Source organism: Leishmania braziliensis, chromosome 15, assembly GCF_000002845.2.
Source record: "Leishmania braziliensis MHOM/BR/75/M2904 complete genome, chromosome 15".
Classification (NCBI taxonomy): domain Eukaryota; phylum Euglenozoa; class Kinetoplastea; order Trypanosomatida; family Trypanosomatidae; genus Leishmania; species Leishmania braziliensis.
This window is the reverse complement of record NC_009307.2, coordinates 491,292-508,848: the sequence shown is the minus strand read 5'-3', so window position 1 is coordinate 508,848 and position 17,557 is coordinate 491,292. Positions and strand designations below refer to the sequence as shown.

At 59.4% G+C, this 17,557-nt stretch overlaps 3 protein-coding genes across 3 annotated transcripts; all 3 read left to right on the top strand.

Moving 5' to 3' along the window:
- Positions 1-1,281: 1,281 nt before the first annotated feature.
- Positions 1,282-4,095, top strand: LBRM_15_1250 (putative cAMP specific phosphodiesterase; the record flags this gene model as incomplete). Its single annotated transcript, XM_001563522.1, has 1 exon — positions 1,282-4,095. The coding sequence occupies one exon, from the start codon at positions 1,282-1,284 to the stop codon at positions 4,093-4,095; it is 2,814 nt and encodes a 937-aa protein (XP_001563572.1).
- Positions 4,096-6,805: 2,710 nt separating this feature from the next.
- Positions 6,806-10,687, top strand: LBRM_15_1240 (putative ubiquitin hydrolase; the record flags this gene model as incomplete). The annotated part of the gene is made up of 1 exon (XM_001563521.1): positions 6,806-10,687. One exon carries the CDS (start codon positions 6,806-6,808, stop codon positions 10,685-10,687), a length of 3,882 nt encoding a protein of 1,293 aa, XP_001563571.1.
- A 2,310-nt stretch (positions 10,688-12,997) lies between these two features.
- On the top strand, positions 12,998-16,717 carry LBRM_15_1230 (mitochondrial DNA topoisomerase II; the record flags this gene model as incomplete). The annotated part of the gene is made up of 1 exon (XM_001563520.1): positions 12,998-16,717. The coding sequence occupies one exon, from the start codon at positions 12,998-13,000 to the stop codon at positions 16,715-16,717; it is 3,720 nt and encodes a 1,239-aa protein (XP_001563570.1).
- Positions 16,718-17,557: the final 840 nt, after the last annotated feature.

Below are 17,557 nucleotides of genomic sequence, written 5' to 3'. Positions count from 1 at the left end.
CCCCGGGTGGCGACCGGCATGATGGGGACGGCTGTGAGGCGCCGTGCAAAGTGGGGAATGGGTGGAGTTTGGGGCAGGGGTCGTGCTCAGGTGACGGTGAGTCGGCGCATTGCTGTAACGCGTGTGTGTCTACGGCTGCTCCGCACCAGGCGGTGGGGCCTGGGGTGAGGGGAGAGTGGGGACTTGACCTCACGCGTGTGTGTGTGTGTGTGTGTGGCCCAGCGAGTGGGCGCGTGGAAAATCATATTTTTTTTTTATCCCTCTTCACTTTGCCCCCTTTCACGTGTTGTCTTTAGTGCGCCTTGGTGTGCACGTGACTTCTCTCTTCAGCCGTTTTTCTCTTTTCATTCTGCAGTTTCGTGGGTCGGCAGATGGAGGCGATGGAGGGGAAAGCCGTTGGACTTGCATTCTGGGGAGTGGACAACAAGAATGCGGCACCTCTCCCCCCATTGACATTCCTCCTCTCCTCCTCTTTTTTCTCCCTGCGCCCCCTGCGCCTGCCTTCACCCGTGCCGTCGATGTACAGTTGTGGGGCCGCCGCACCACCCCACTGCCTTCCCTACTTTCATTTTTGCTTACGGCCCTCTTTTTCCCGGCTCTGGTTGTCCCTTCGAGCGCAACTCTTCCTACGGTGGATTACTTCTTTACATGGGCACTCGCAGATTATCGGCTTCACTTTCATATTAGTTTGGTAGCCTTACCGATATCATTCATGAAGTGAGCCACCATTGCCCGGGCCTTGTCGTTCCTCCGTATCCAGTACGTCGCTCGAGTAGAATCTCCCGCTGATCCACCTTGTCGCCCTTACGTGAAGCCCTCGGTACTTGTGGCGTATGGAAAGCTGGCTGGTGTGCCACATGGCGACAGGGCAACTGCGAAAGCAGCGGCAGTGTCATTCACAGCAGTGAGCCGTGCTTCCTGCCGAGGCCTCTTCTATGCTTCTCTCTCTCTCTGCAACGCTTTCCGCCACGCGGATTACCCTCGGTGAACAACCCGTCTCGTCCTCATTACTTTGCGCCTCTTATTCCCATCCGTCTTTCCCATCCAACAACAAAAAGTTGGATACAAATTGCGCTCACCGTGCGAGCGTGTGTGCGTCAGAACAAACTTTAGTCTCTTCACCTCCGCCTCCGTGTCTCCCCGCACCGTTCTCGTCTGACTTTGCGAGTTTTTGGTCGACCACGACAAGGGCGCTCAAGATAGCGGTGCCTACACGCGCACATTGGGATCCCACTTTGCACGGGACACCTACGTGTGCCCACCGCATCAGAGTGTGAGGCAATGAGAAAGCAGTGCCGCACCATGGCATCTCTTACGGCTAAGCAAACGTCAGAGATCGGCACAACCACCAAGCCAGACGGTAGCAATCATCTCCTCGAGGCACTCACGCTGTGCCATTCCATTCTGGGTCGCTACAGGCGCTGCGGGGTGCAGCTCAGCGACACAGAGGCTTCCGCCTTCGCCAATTTACGAAACCATTTCTCTAGCATAAGTGGCGGCGCGGCAGACGCTGCAGGTGCGGTGCGCGCCACCCAAAATGCATCGCATCATCGAGAACTACAAGAGTACGCTCAGCTGTCGCAGCGCTGCCTGACTCTCCAGCACCCCCTCTCCCACATAATCTCAACCATCAATGACGAATTCTCCAAAATTGTGGGCTTTCCCGTGCGCACCCACTACGTAAACATAAACGACGCAGTGCTGTGCGACCCGGTGCACGACACCGTCGCCACCATGGACGCGTCCGCGCCCATCGGCAGGTGTGCGCAGACGAAGAAGACCGTGACCCTCTTCAACACTGCCTATATTCCCCTATGCTACAACAACCGCATCGTCGGCTGCATGGAGGTGGAGGGTAGCGTAATGGACACAACAACGCCGCAATTTGGATACGCACTTCAGGTAGCGGCGCTGACGATACACAACGCCATCTCCATTGATCAGCTGCGATGGGAAACGCGGAAGGCGGAGGCCATGGTAAACATGGCGACACGGCTTGCGCGCGACACGCTGGAGGAGTCGGTGCTGGTGCAGTCCATCATCAACACGGCGAAGACGCTGACGGAGAGCGACCGGTGCAGCATTTTCCTGGTGAAGGCGGACGGCAGTCTGAAGGCGCACTTTGAGGACGGCAACGTTGTGGTGGTGCCTGCTGGGACAGGCATCGCAGGCTACGTTGCGGAGTCGGGTGCTGTGGTGAACATCCCGAACGCGTACGAGGACGAGCGGTTCAACCGGTCTGTGGACAAGGTGACTGGCTACCATACACGCACGATTCTGTGCCTGCCGATCGCGTTCGAGGGCACGATCGTTGCCGTTGCTCAGCTGATCAACAAGCTGGACATGGTGACAGAGAGCGGGCAGCGGCTGCCACGGGTGTTTGGACAGCGCGACGAGGAGCTGTTTGAGACGTTCTCCATGTTTGCTGCCGCGTCGCTGCGCAACTGCCGCATCAACGAGACGCTGCTGGCGGAGAAGAAGAAGGGCGACGCGATCCTGGACGTTGTGACGGTGCTGTCGAACACGGACATCCGCGACGTGAACAGCATTGTGCGGCACGTGCTGCACGGTGCGAAGAAGCTGCTGAACGCGGATCGGTCTTCGATGTTTCTGCTGGATAAGGAGCGCAACGAGCTATACAGCAAGATGGCCGACAGCACGAACGAGATCCGATTTCCGTGCGGGCAAGGCATTGCCGGCACTGTTGCCGAGTCCGGCGTTGGTGAGAACATCATGGATGCGTACGCCGACTCGCGCTTCAACAGCGCTGTGGACCGGCAGCTGGGCTACCGTACTCAGTCCATTCTGTGCGAGCCAATCATGCTGAATGGCGAGGTGCTTGCCGTGGTGCAGCTCGTTAACAAGCTCAACGACGATGGTAGTGTGTCCTGCTTCACATCCGTGGATCGGGAAACGTTCCAGGTGTTCTCACTGTTTGCCGGTATCTCGATCAACAACAGCCATCTACTGGAGTTCGCCGTGAACGCAGGCCGTGAGGCAATGAACTTGGGCCTGCATCGCAACAGCGTTTCAGCGCTTCGTGGTCTAAAGGGAGTGAATGTGATTGAAGTGACGCCGGAGGAGCGTGAGGCGGTGATGTCGATCGACTTCGGGAGTGCATATGACTTCGCTTCGCCGAACTTCAACCTGTTTGAAGTGCGCGAGAGGTGCAGCGAGCCAATGGATGCGGCTGCCGGTGTTGCGTACAATCTGCTGTGGAACACTGGCCTGCCGGAGAAGTTTGGCTGCCGTGAGCAGACGCTGCTGAACTTCATCCTGCAGTGCCGCCGTAGGTACCGTCGTGTGCCGTACCACAACTTCTACCACGTCGTGGATGTGTGCCAGACGCTGCACACATACCTGTACATTGGCAAGGCGTCGGAGTTCCTGATGGAGCTGGATTGCTACGTGCTGCTCATAACTGCACTGGTGCACGACCTCGACCACATGGGTGTGAACAACAGCTTCTACCTGAAGACGGACTCGCCGCTGGGTATTCTGTCCAGCGCGAGCGGGAACAACTCCGTGCTGGAGGTGCATCACTGCAGCCTCGCCATCGAAATACTGTCCGACCCCACCGCGGACGTGTTCGAGGGGCTGGGCGGGGACGACGTCGCGTACGCGTACCGCTCCCTGATTGACTGTGTGCTGGCCACTGATATGGCAAAGCACAGTGACGAGCTAAAGAGCTTCCTTGAGGTGGTGACGGGCGGGTTTGATATGGAGAATGAGGCCCATCGTCGCCTGGTGATGCAGACGCTGATTAAGGCCGGTGACGTGTCGAATGTGACGAAGCCGTTTGAGACGTCGCGCATGTGGGCGATGGCTGTGACGGAGGAATTCTACCGCCAGGGTGACATGGAGAAAGAGAAGGGCGTGGAGGTGTTGCCGATGTTTGACCGGTCGAAGAACACCGAGCTGGCACGTGGGCAGATTGGCTTCATCGACTTTGTAGCTGGCAAGTTCTTCCGGGACATTGTGGGCAGCTTCTTTCATGGAATGCAGTGGTGTGTTGACACGGTAACCTCCAACCGTGCGAAGTGGCAAGATATCCTGGACGGCCGCCGCGTGTCGGCGGTATCTGTAGGAGTTTAAGGCGTGGGTGCCGTTGCTGATCATGGTACTAGCGATTCTTGCGAAGGGAGAGTGGAAGCTCGCACAGCGAGTGGTTAGCGAGAATCGTTGGTGGTGTGTTGCCTATTCATGGGAGACACTATAAGGGACGTTGATCGCTGCTATACTTAGCGTGTCTATGTATGTTCTTCGTACGTCAGTATGTGTGCCAAGCCGTTATTTCCCTCAATGCCGCATCGCTATACCCGCGACGCGGCATGGCTTGTGCCTTTGTGCGTCGCTCTCTCTCTCTCTCTGCTCTACAACACGGCCTCTCTTTTTTTGTTTTGCACCGCACATGTACTGCTGTTGGCGGATTTGGTTGTTTGCGCTCGTGTAATTGGTGGCGTGGTGCCCGCAGTGTGCTCTCCCTCGCCAGTTGGGTGGTACTTTTTTCGCGGACCCACTTATCTATGCCCTCCCCGCGGAAAAGCCGTGTGCCATTGAAGGCTCGACTGCACTACGGGGCCATCCGCACACACACTACGTGTCGCCTCTTCATCCCCCTTTCGTTGCGCTGTGTCGCTAAGGTGGTTTCTGGTCTCCCCCTCCCCTCTTCCCCTTCTCTTTTCTATTTTGTCAATATCGCCCGAAACTCTCGCCCCTCTCCCCTCTCACGTTTTTTTCTTCTGCTCGCTGTCCAGCACCCCTGATGACGGGTCCCACCTCAGTGTGTGGCATCCAGGCCCCCGTACCCACACTCTGTGTGGGGAAGCCAAGCAACCCCCCTCTCTATCCCTCTGCCAGTGCCGAACCACTTCTCGTGATGGCAGGGTCAAGCACCTACGACGTGGGCGAAGTCCGAGCGATTTTACCGCTACTGGTGTCGGTAGTCAGGTCCTGGACAGCGCGGCCTGCGACGGCGAACACGCTTGTGCCACCCGTATGTTGGGCGAAGCTTCAAGGTGACTCGAGCGCACCTCACCCGGCCCTCGCTGCCCACTGGGGTGGGGAGCCTGAGTGCCACCTCGGGGGATGCCCCGGGTGGCGACCGGCATGATGGGGACGGCTGTGAGGCGCCGTGCAAAGTGGGGAATGGGTGGAGTTTGGGGCAGGGGGTCGTGCTCAGGTGACGGTGAGTCGGCGCATTGCTGTAACGCGTGTGTGTCTACGGCTGCTCCGCACCAGGCGGTGGGGCCTGGGGTGAGGGCAGAGTGGGGACTTGACCTCACGCGTGTGTGTGTGTGTGTGTGTGGCCCAGCGAGTGGGCGCGTGCTGAAGAAAAGAGAAAGCCCGTCTCGGTCGCCCCTTTGAGAATCGCCACCCCTTCTTTCTCATGGGGGTCCCGATACACATCTTTGCTGCCCAGAGCCAAACCGCACGCGTTGTTGGGTCTGGTGTCCGACTGTATCGATTAAGTTATCTTCAAATAAAATGATCAAGGCGGGCACACACACACACTCTCTCTCTCTCATCTTTAGCGCCGGGGTTCGAATGTACTTGCAACGGCCGAAGGAGAGAACAGAGACGGGGAGGAAGAGGGGGAGTGTGGGCGGTCGATGGGGTGTTTTGTGGGGAACAGGTGCATTGTGTAGTTCTGCGTCTTGATCTTCAGCACCCCCCGGGTAGCCCTCCCCCTAACATAGAGATACCGATAGACACGCATAGAGGATCAGTAGACCCTCGTAGCCGGGCCGCACGTCTCCCAAGTGCGCAGGTGGGTTGCGTGGAGCTGCTTGCTTATTACCCTGCTCTCTCCCTCTCCCCCTCTCTCATTACGCTTACACACTCACGCTGGTGGATATGCATGTGATCAGCGATCCGCATACCTGTTCAAACTCCCACGCAACGACCAGGCGTCACCACCACTCCAAGAACGCTTCAGACTGCCCCAGCCTTTCCTCCTCTCCTCCATCGCGCCGTCACACCCACAGACGTCGTCACTCACGCCGCCTCACCTACTGGCATACGAGGCCACCCAGTTGGCGAACCCCCTATCCAGACAGATATACACAGAGCCGCTACGCACCACAACCCTACGTCAGTCCCTTTTCCCTCTCCTTCGCTTTCTCCCTCCCTCCTCTTCCTAATACACCCGCCGATATACAGATACCCCGTTGATTTGCGTCTGCCACTTAGTTCTCTGTGCGCAAGCACACGTATTCACACCACCGAAGCCTCTCCCCACTCCCTCCCTTCTCGCTGCCGTGCCAGTCTGCCTCTCGGTGAGCCCGCTGTGCCTCTTCTCCTTTGGGTTCCCCCCCCCCCATTCCTTCGACTGTCGTTTCCTTCCCCGCCCTTCCTCCATACCGAGACTGACCTCTCTTGCTCCCCCCCCCTTCCCTCTCCCCCTGCTGTGCCTCCACACACACCCTTCTCTTCACCATCGCCAGTCTTCTCCTCATCCACTCATTCACTAGTCACCACAATGGAGTCCACCAATGTGGACAACGTGTACGCGAGGGATCGATCTTCAAACAGCACGGAGGGGAATAGGTCGACGGACACCAGCCAAGGGTCGTCGCTCTGCTCGCAGCTCAGCAGCGACATCCACGGAGAGGACGTCAACGCGCAGTGCAGCGACCATCTGGCTGTTACTTCCAGCAGTAGCGATACCACCGTCGCAGACGACGAGGGTGACGTACCTAGGCATAGCCATGCACTCCGCAGCCACGTAGGCGAGGCTGGGTGTGATGCCAGTGTCGCTGCTGGTCCATCCCCAGTGGGCGCGAACGACGACGAAGAGGCCGAAATGGCGCCGACCGCAGTGGGGCTCATCAACGAAGGCTGCACTTGCTACCTGAACTCGCTTCTGCAGCTGCTCTTCCACATTAGCTATTTCCGCACTGCGGTCTACCGCATCCCTGTCGAGGGTGACGATGGGCCGACGGTGTACAAGGCACTGCAGGAGACCTTCTTCCAGATGCAAGAGCGCACCACGCCGGCGCACACCACCGTGCTGACTAACGCCTTTGGCTGGGGTCGCAAGGAGCTATACGTGCAGCACGACATCCAGGAAATGGCGACTCTGCTGCGCGACAACTTAGAGGAGCGGATGAAGGGCACCGTGACGGAGGGCGCAATCAACCAACTTTTCGAGGGGCGAGGCGAGCAGTTCGTGGAGACGCTAGACAAGTCGTACGTCTCACGCCGCGCCGACACCTACTACGACGTACACATTCCTCTTGGCCAGCACAACACGCTGCTAGGCAGTCTGACCTCACTCACTGCACGCGACCAGCTCATCGGCGAGAACAAGTACCGTGTGGAGCGAGAGGGGATGCCGGTGGTGTACATGGATGCTGAGAAGGGATACAGCTACACTCGCTTCCCTCCCGTGACGTGGTTCCATCTTAAGCGCTTCGCCATAGACTTGACCTCGCCGACACTAGAGATGCGGAAGGTGAATACGCCGCTGGAGTTCCCCGTCGTCCTCGACCTGCGCGCACTGGAGAAGCCGGACGCCGCAGCAGCTGCCGGTGGCGGTGACGCGGGCGCTAAGAGCAAAATAGGCTCCGCTGTTGTCCCTTTCAGTAACGACTCGCCTGCCATTTATGATCTGCAAGGAGTGATTGTGCACCGGGGCACGGCTCGCAGCGGCCACTACTACTGCTACATCCGAGAGTGGGACCCGGTGGAGCAGCGCTTCTGCCGCTGGCTCGAGTATGACGACGAGAACGTACGTCAGGTACCGGAGGATGTCGCGGTGCGCGCGAACTACGGCCGCAGCGCTGGCGCAGTCGACAACTTCCGCCACGACGTGTCGCTCATGGGAGGGGCGAACGCGTACATCCTCTCCTACGTGCGTCGTGCCGATGCGCCGGCGATTCTCGCGCCGTCGCCGACGGACATCGTGTCCGACCTGGTCAAAGAGGCGATGCGGCGTGCCATTCAGGAAGAAGAGCAACAACTGCGCGAAGCTGAGGAGGCCCGGCTGTCCGTCACGATGCACTGCATCACTGATGCGGCCCTTAGCAAGTACTGCGGCTCTGTGTCCAGTACCGAGCTCTTCTCTCGTGATGCCAAGCAGTGGCGCCGGTTCGCTGACTGCGTCATAACAGTGCGCAAGTCGGACACGCTGGCAGCCGTGTACGAGGCTCTGGCCGCGCAGCCGGAGATGGCGCGGCAGGGTGTGACGGCCTTCAACTGTCGCCTGTGGCGGTGTAGCGATGGATCGGTGCTGCGGCCGTCTATCCCCCTTCTGACGCACGCGGAAAGCGAGGCGCGCAAGGACCCTAAGCTGGAGCAGCAGCAGGCGTGCCTGAAGGAGTTCCTCACCGCAGAGGAGAGCAACACCGCGCTGACAATGTGCCTCTACGTCGATCAGGCGAAGGTGCCCTTGCCAGGTCTGCACGGCCTGACGAAGGAGTGCGGCCTGATCCGCAGCGTCCAGCAGGACGCCACCGGCCGCTGCTACACGGTGGAGATGTCGAGCCCAACGGAGGCGAAGGCACTGCATATCACCTTCGATCACTCTGACTACTCCGCCACGGTCGAGTACGTCGTCACGACCGACAAGGAGACGCTTCCTATCGCAATGGCGAGCGTCACCGACAGTGGCAACACCGCTACTCTGCTGCTGGGCGCGTCGCGACGGACGGTGTCGGTGATGTTCACATGCTACATGCCGAACAGGCGGATGGTGGCTGTGCGCAACGTGCACCTCGAGCTCCCCCTCGGGCACCCCCTCCTGCAGCCGTCTTCTGCGGGATCGGCCGCCGCACTGCCGGTGCTGCCCGCCGTTGGCTACGACCGCGCCCTCATCTTTTTCAAGTACTACGACTACTCCTCCAACACAGTCCAGTACGTTGGCAGTCGACTCATCGACAAGGCAGCCAAAATCTACTGTTGCGGGGCCGTTTACCTCGACTTCCTCGGCCTCTCGGATGACGCAGCGCCACCCTCATCCGACACCATCGCAGCAAGGCAGCAGCCACCACCGCCGTCAATGTTCCGCTTCTTCCTTGAGCGTGGCGACCACACGCCGGTGGAACTCAACGAGCACCTCGACTTGGAGGACCTCAAATCCGGCTGCGTGGTAGTGGCGCAGCTGCGAACTATTCCACCTTCGCACCGCCACTTGTCTGTCCTCAACTACTACCGAGACACGCGCAATAGTCTGGACGTGCACATCGTCGAGGTGGTGCGCAGTCACCGAGCTAACGACGACGCGTATCGGCAGACGACGATGGAGCGGCAGCGCAGCGCCGTGGCCGCGGCCGCAGCGTTGTCCACGGCCGCCAACAAAGAGCCAACGTCGACCGGCGGTCTCGCTGCTGTCGCGCCGACAACTCCCTCTCTGAACTCGGCAGCACCGGGCGGAGAGTCAGAGGAGGCCGCCGCCGCCTCCACTACTGGCCCGCCGCAGCAGGGCAACTCGACAGCGCCGATCAACAGCGCCGAGTCCGTGACGTCAGATGCCACGAAGGCGAATACGCCAAGCACCAGCAGCACTGGGGGCATCACTAGCAGCGTGAGTCCAATGGTGACGTCGGCCGTGGATGCCACTGGTAGCAGAGCCGCCACCGTGGCGAACGTCGCGGTGGAGACCGACCCGATTCGTATCGCCACCATGCTGAACCCATACGAGGCAGTGCAGCTCTCCACGCTACACGAGATTTCGGTGGCGACGCTTCCTACGGAGCACTCGTGTCGCATGCTCTTTAGCTGGAACTACGAGGCCGTGTGCACCGCCATCGGCCGCGTCGTCGACTTCGACCCGAGTCGTCTGCAGCTGTACCAGTGCTGCAACACCGGTGAGCCAGCGCCAGAGGTGTCACCGACGCCGTCCAGCAACCGACTCACCGTGACCAACCTCCTCTACCTGGACTCGTACAACCCGACCTCCGTGCTCTACTACGAGCGACTGGCTGAGGCGCGTGAGCAGCATCAGAACTTTAGCGTTGTCACCGCCACACTGCGGGACCAGGCGGGCCACGCACTGCACCGCGAAAGCTACAGCGTCAACCTCGCGAGCATCACCCGCCAGGGCCTTGTGCGGTTCGTTTGCCAGTCTGTGCCGACGTGGCAGCGTGAGGCGGACGTGTGGGGCACCATGCAGGACACCCTTCATTCACCCCACTTCACACTGAGCTTCGTGGACTCAGCGAGGCACGTCATCGCGGCGATGCATGAGGTGGCCATGTCGAAGACCGGCGCCGAGGAGTCTGCGCTGGAAGCGTCGGCACTGCGCAAGTTTGAGGTGGATATTCAAGCCGCGGCGCCGCTGCAAGGGATGGAGCAGCGCATTGCCTGTTGCCACATGAACTACTCGACGCACGACCGCAGTATGTCACTGGGGCAGCAGCAGCAGCGCGGAGCTTTTGGGCAGCCTTTCCTCATTACGATCGGCCGCACCACGACGGTGCGCGATGCGCTCGACATTATGCTGCACACGACCCGCCTGCCCGCGGACGCGCTGAACAATGCCGAGGGCTTCGGTGTGATGATGGTGGCGGGGCAAGTCTACCACTTCGAGAATTGGGATGAGCACGTGCACCTCTTCTGGGTGCACACCAAAAACACGTCCCAGTACGTCGCCAGTCTGATGCTGAACCACGCCAAGCCGCGCGAGAAGCCAGGGTCTCGCTACGTTGCCCAACACAGTCCGCAGCTGAGGATCTCCAATAAGTAATCCTCCCCTCTCTCTCTCTCCCTCTCTCTCGCAGCTGCGGTGCGTGGGTTGCATAGGCAGAGGGAGACGCACAGAGAAATGTCTGGCGCAGGCCTGTGGTTGTGCGCAGTCAAGCTCGTGGCCAACGCGTTGGTGTGTAATTGTGTGTAGTTGTGTACTGCTGTGATACAAAATGGGGGGAGGGGGTGAAGTGCGCCTGTCATCATGGAAAACAGCAAAGGAACGTCGGGTGCTCATCCTTCATCTCTCGCTCCCCCCTCCCCGTCCTCCTGCACCCTGCTCACTGGTGTAGTCGAGAGGTGGCGTTACTTCACTCCCTATCGCCTTGCCTCTCTTCTCCGTCATCATCTGTCTTTCATCTGTGGTGGTGGTGGTGGTGGTGGTGCCTCCTACGTGCTATCCTTTATCTTACCACTGTTCTCTGTCGCTATCGCTGCTGCGTTGCTGCGGTGCGAGAAGGCGTGCAGGTGTGTTATGTGCCGGTACGCCTGTCTCTCTGTGCCCCTGCCTCACGCCGGGAGGGGGGAGGGGCCGACGGCTTCGTTGCTACTGCGACTCTCTTCTCTTCTCCAAGGCCTTGTCTACGTCCTCTCCTTTCAGTCACTCTGTCTGTGTTTCTCTGTGCTGTGTGCATCTCCCTCCATATATGTCTTGGCATGTCTGTTGTTGCTCTCCCCCTCTCCCTTCATTCTCCTGTCTCAAGTGCGGTGCTGCCCGCGCTCCTATCGACTCCCTTTCCTGCCAACGCTGTCAGCACCGTTTGCTGAGAATATCGTGTTGCCCATCGTTAGTATTACGCGCTTTAACGAAGGAGCGTCTGTGTTGCGTGTGGGAGTGTGGGGGGGAGGTGGGGAGTCGTCAATCCTGCCGCTGCTCCCCCCTCTATTGAGGTGTGCCCCCGCCTTCATTCCTCCGACTGCCAGACACGCCACTCGTGCCCACGCGGGCAGACCCACCGTTAGAGAAGGCGAAGCCGGCATCTATTGCACTGAGCCACTTCACGTGTGCTGCGCCTCTTTCTTTGTCAGTGCCCCCTCCCCCCCCCCCCTGCCCCCTACCCTCCTCGCGCGTCCGGCGGCCAATGATGAGTGTGCGCTTGTGTTCTCCTGACTCTTGGTCGTGCTGGGGTCGGTGTTCTTGTTGTGGTTGTCATACACGTGCTTGTGTGCGTGCATGCGCGCCTTTCTTTCCTGCCTCACTCCCTGCCACCACCGCCCAACATTCTCCCCGCACATCCGCAGCGCTGCTGTAACGATCTTGTAGGAAACAAAGTGATTGCGGGAACGAGGGGGGAGGCAGTAGCACAGGTGAAGATCAGAGGTGTGCCTCCCCTGCATCCCTCGCTGATTTCTCCCGTCACATGCGTGCATTGGTTTGCATGGAGGAGGAGGGACAAGCAGAACGAGGTTGATGGGGGATGTCCTTCCCATGAGGGACCGCGCTGAGGCACGCGACACTCACCTTCCTCCCTCCACTCCGCTGTGGACGCACCTGCTTAGTGGTTCACTACGAAGTTGTGCAACGATGCCCCCCTCCCTCTTCTTGGGGACATCGACTTCCGTTCCCCTCTGCGTGGCCCTTCCTCAAGCCGCGCGCGTGCGAGACGTGCATGTACGCGTTACACTGAGCAGGTCCTCCACTCTCTCTCTGCTTGCACATTTCGCTTTCATTCTTCTATCGGCCGACCCCACCCCACCTCCCTTTCATCATTATTATCCAACCCACACACACACACACACACGCGCGCATACGTCAGCCACGCATAGACGAAAACAAGGATAAGGCAACGAAGCGGAATCGCGTGAGGCACCTGACTCACTCTCGCTTCTCTACCCATATATAGAGGCAATCGCCACGATTCAAACATAACGGCGTGGCACAGACGCTGCTCGGCGACGCTTGCGGCTCCTTTTCTCACGCAAACACACCTTCCTTCTCTCCTCCTTGCCCAACCGTGGCGCGTGCTTCAAGGCCTGTCAAGCAGGTCTGTCTGTGTGTCACTGCGCTGTGCACACCACTGCATTGCCCTAACAGCCTGATTTTACTCGCAGGCAGACACGGGGAGGAGGAGGGAGAGCGAACAAGAAGGAGACGGGCAGCCACCGACATAAACGCAGAGACACAGAGGCGCGTGCTGAACTACCCGCATCATTATAGACGCTGTAACGACACAACTACTCACCTCTGGTGGGTGCGTAGTCTCCGTGACTACATTTCCCTCTCCCAGAGACACACAGAGACCGGAGCGCAAACAAACCCCCCCCCCCCACACACACACACACTTCCTCCCACATATAAGCACCAACGAGAATGACGGACGCTTCCAAGTATAAGAAGCTCTCCCCGATTGACCATGTCCTCCTTCGGCCGGAGATGTACGTGGGCAGCATCGAGACTCAGCCCACGCCCATGTACATCTTCGACCCGGAGAAAGGCAAGATGGTGTGGGAGACGATGCGGGTGAACCAGGGTCTCTTGAAGATCGTGGACGAAATTTTGCTCAACGCGGCGGATAACATCAACAACAGCAAAGGATCAGTACGGCAGACGTACATCAGCATCAGCATCTCCGACACAGGCGAGATCACGGTCGAGAACGACGGCGCCGGCCTCCCCATTGTGCGCAGTAGAGAGCACAAGATATACATACCAGAAATGGTGTTTGGACACCTGCTGACCAGCTCCAACTACAACAATGACTCAACCTCGACAACAGCGGGTCGGCACGGCTACGGCGCTAAGCTGACCAACATTCTTTCCACGAAGTTCTCTGTCATCTGCCGCACCGCCGGCCGCGAGTTCCACATGAGCTGGACGGACCACATGCGGATGGCGACGGCGCCGCGCGTGAGCCGGGTCGATCCGAAGGAGAAGAATGTGACGCGTGTGAAGTTTATGCCCGACTATGCGCATTTTGGCTTCCCAAACGCGTCCATCTCTCTCGACATGAAGCGGGTGCTGCACAAGCGCATCATGGACCTCGCCGCGATGTTCTCCAAGATCGAAGTGCGGCTCAACAACGTGCCCTTTGGGTTCGAGACGTTTACCGACTACGCGCGGCTCTACTCGCTACCCGGCCCGAACGGGTCGACACCGCCTGAGCCGTTTGTCCACACGAGTCCCAACGGCAGTGTCGCGTATGTGCCCCAGCTGACGCAGAGCCCCAAGCGCATTGTTGGCGTCGTGAACGGCGTCGTCACCTACAATGGCGGCACGCACTGCAACGCCGCCATCGACATCCTTGACTCCTGCCTCGACTCGCTGAGCCGGAATTTTAAGAAGGAGGGCAAGGTGGTGGACACGAACCGGGTGCAGCGACACTTTACCGTGCTCGTCTTCCTCATTCAGGCGCAGCCAAAGTTCGACTCGCAGAGCAAGGCGCGGCTCGTGTCGACAGTGACAATGCCGCGCGTGCCAAAGAACACGCTGGAGAAGTACCTCGAGACAATGCCATTCCTGGAGGCACACGTGAACAGCATGGACGACCAGCTCGCGAACGAACTAAACAAGGAGATCGGCGCCGGCCGGCGGCTGAGCAGCAAGACCCTCATATCCTCCATCACAAAGCTCGTCGATGCCACCTCGTCTCGACCAGACGGCCGAAACATCCGCACACTCATCATTACAGAGGGCGATTCTGCCAAGGCGCTCGCCCTCAACTCGCTCTCAAGCGACCAGAAGAAGTACTGCGGTGTGTTCCCGCTGCGCGGAAAACTGCTGAACGTGCGTAACAAGAACCTGAAGCGACTCAAGATGTGCAAGGAACTGCAGGACCTCTTCCTTGCGCTAGGGCTGGAGCTGGGCAAGGAGTACCGAACGCCGGATGAACTGCGCTATCAGCGACTGCTCGTCATGACTGATCAGGACGCGGATGGTTCGCACATTAAGGGTCTCGTCATCAACGCCTTCGAGTCGCTGTGGCCGACGCTGCTGCAGAACAATCCCGGCTACATCTCCCTCTTCTCGACCCCCATTGTGAAGATCAAAGTGAGCGGCAAGTCGAAGGAGGTGATCGCTTTTCACAGCTTGCGTGATTTCCACCGTTGGCAGCGGGCCCACCCGACGGCGCGCTACACGGCCAAATACTACAAAGGCCTCGGGACGTCGACCACGGCAGAGGGGAAGGAGTACTTCGCCGACATGGAAAAGAACATCATGCGACTCACTGTCGACGCGAAGGACCACCAGCTGCTCGATAGCGTCTTCGACGCAGCTGAGGTGGAATGGCGTAAGGAGTGGATGACGAAGGCAAACGCCTTCCAGGGCGAGATCGACATCGACCGCAGCAAAAAGTCACTGACGATTCCGGAGTTTGTCCACAAGGAGATGGTGCACTTCGCACTCGTCGGCAACGCCCGCGCCATTCCACACTGCGTCGACGGACTGAAGCCGTCGCAGCGGAAGATCTTGTGGGCAATGCTGCGGCGCCACAGCTCCGAGGCGTCAAAGGTGGCGCAACTGTCGGGCTACATCTCAGAGGCGTCGGCGTTTCACCACGGCGAGGTCTCGCTGCAGGAGACGATCGTGAAGATGGCACAGAACTTCACTGGCGGCAACAACATCAACCTGCTCGTGCCGGAGGGTCAGTTCGGATCTCGACAGCAACTCGGTAACGACCACGCCGCCCCGCGCTACATCTTTACGAAGCTCAGCCGCTTTGCCCGCCTGCTGTTCCCCGAGGAGGACGACCCACTACTGGACTACATGGACGAGGAGGGAACGCCCGTGGAGCCTCACCACTACGTCCCCATCCTGCCGATGCTGCTCTGCAATGGCGCCGTCGGTATCGGCTTTGGCTTTGCCACGACAATCCCGCCATTCCACCCTCTCGACGTCTCAGCGGCGGTGCGAGCCATGATCAACGGCGAGTCGGCCAAGCAGGTAGTGCGCAACCTTGTGCCGTGGGCGGTGGGCTTCCAGGGGACGGTGCGGCGCGGCCCCGACGATGAGTTCATCGCGGTGGGCAAATACACCGCCCACCCAAATGGCCGCTTCCACATATCCGAAATTCCGTGGATGACGAGCATCGAGGCGTTCCGCCTGCACATCTCGTCCCTCGCCAACACGGATGTTGTGCAACGCATCGCCGACTACTCAGGCGCCAACCACATCGACATCGACCTCATCGTGCGCGACGGCGCTCTGACAACATGGGCGGAGTGCGAGGCGGATCTGGCACTGGCGCAACGTGTCCACATCAACGGCACCGTCTTCTCGCCCACCGGTACGCTTAGCCCGATCGACTCAAACCTCGCACCGGTGCTGCAGTGGCACTACGACCGCCGCCTCGACCTGTACAAGCGCCGCCGCACTCGCAAGATTGGGCTGATGGAGATGGACCTCGCCCGTCTGAAGTCCACGCGGAAGTTTGTGGAGCACTTCCGGCAAGGCCAGATAGACTTCCTCAATGCAACAGACGACACGCTCACCAAGACGTGTGTGAAGCTCGGCCTCGTGCGCGTAGATGAGAGCTTCGATTACATTTTGAAGAAGCCCATTACCTTCTTCACCCGCACAAGCACCGAGAAGCTCCAGGAGGACATTGCCAAGACGCAGGCGCAGATTGAGGAACTGAAGAGGACAACACCGGTGAGGATGTGGCTGACGGAGCTCGACAAGTTCGACAAGACCTTCCAGGAGTATGAACGTGTGCTCGTCAACTCGATTCAGAAGGAGCAGCGGTCGTCCAGCATCACAGGCGGGGTGGAGCTGCCGTCGCTTCGGCAGCCGCTGCTGATGCTCGAGGAGTCCGCGAAGGGTGCGACGACGTACCGCGTGCACGCCTGCCAGCACGAGACACCGCCGCCGAGCAAGCGCCGTCCTGGCGAGTTCTTCGGTGGCGCTAAGTCCTCGGACAACGCCGCTCGCGGTGTGGGAAAGCGGCTGATGGGCTCACGCGCAGCACTCAAAGCCAAAAAGCTGGCCGGTAATAAGCGCCGCACCAAGATGAGCCTCACGACACGGGCAGCGCAGCTTGTCGGCGCGCAACTTGGGCGTCTGCTCCCGAGACTGCCCCACTTTTTGCTCTAAGCGAGGCACTTCCGCTGCGTGTGCGTGACGTATGCCTGTCATGCGCCTCTGAATTTGTGCATTGCTGGGTGGGGTGCGCACCTGATTGCGTGGGTCTCTCCATAAAACGCAAGCGAGAGAGAGGGTGTGAGGAGGAGGAGGAGGAGGAGGGCCATTTTTGCTGGCATAGAAACGTTGGCAGACGCACAAAAAACAATAACCTCACTTCCCCAACGGAGGTGCACGCGCTGCTGTATGGCTGAAGAGGTAAGTGGGGTCTTGTCCTCGACCCGTCCTCCTCTTCCCCCTCTCTCTCTCTTCTTCTTCTTCTTCGGCTCCCCCTGCGCCTTTGTCAGCCCTGCGTGCTGTCGAGGCTGCGTGGCGCTGTGCGAGTGCGCATGGGGGCACTTCTCAGGGCTCCTCTCTTTGGGTGTTTACTTTTTGTTTTTCTTTGGCTCGGGACTTTGAGTGACACGTCGGCCTGCTGCCCGTAATGATGGCGATCATGACGGGGTGGGGAAAGGGGAGGTTGTGGGTCCTGGGTGGCTGCGGTTCGTCTTCGCCGCCGCGCGCGTGTTTGGTTCGACTCTTCCACTCCTCTTTACTCAGCTTGTCAATCGGCAACCGTGCCGCCGCCGTCGTTGACGTCCTTAGCCTTTTTCATCATAATGTTAGGCGGCGTAGGTACGTGTGCGTGGGGTGGGCACTTCACTCAGTTTTTTAGTGCCTGCGTCTGTATACGCCAGTGCTCGCTCTTTCCCCGACTACTTCGCCCTCTCTCTCGCTCACTGTGTGTGGGTGTGTGTGGGTGTTGGGGGAGGGGGGGGGCCTCTTTATCGCGTTAAGATTCGCCCAAAGAAA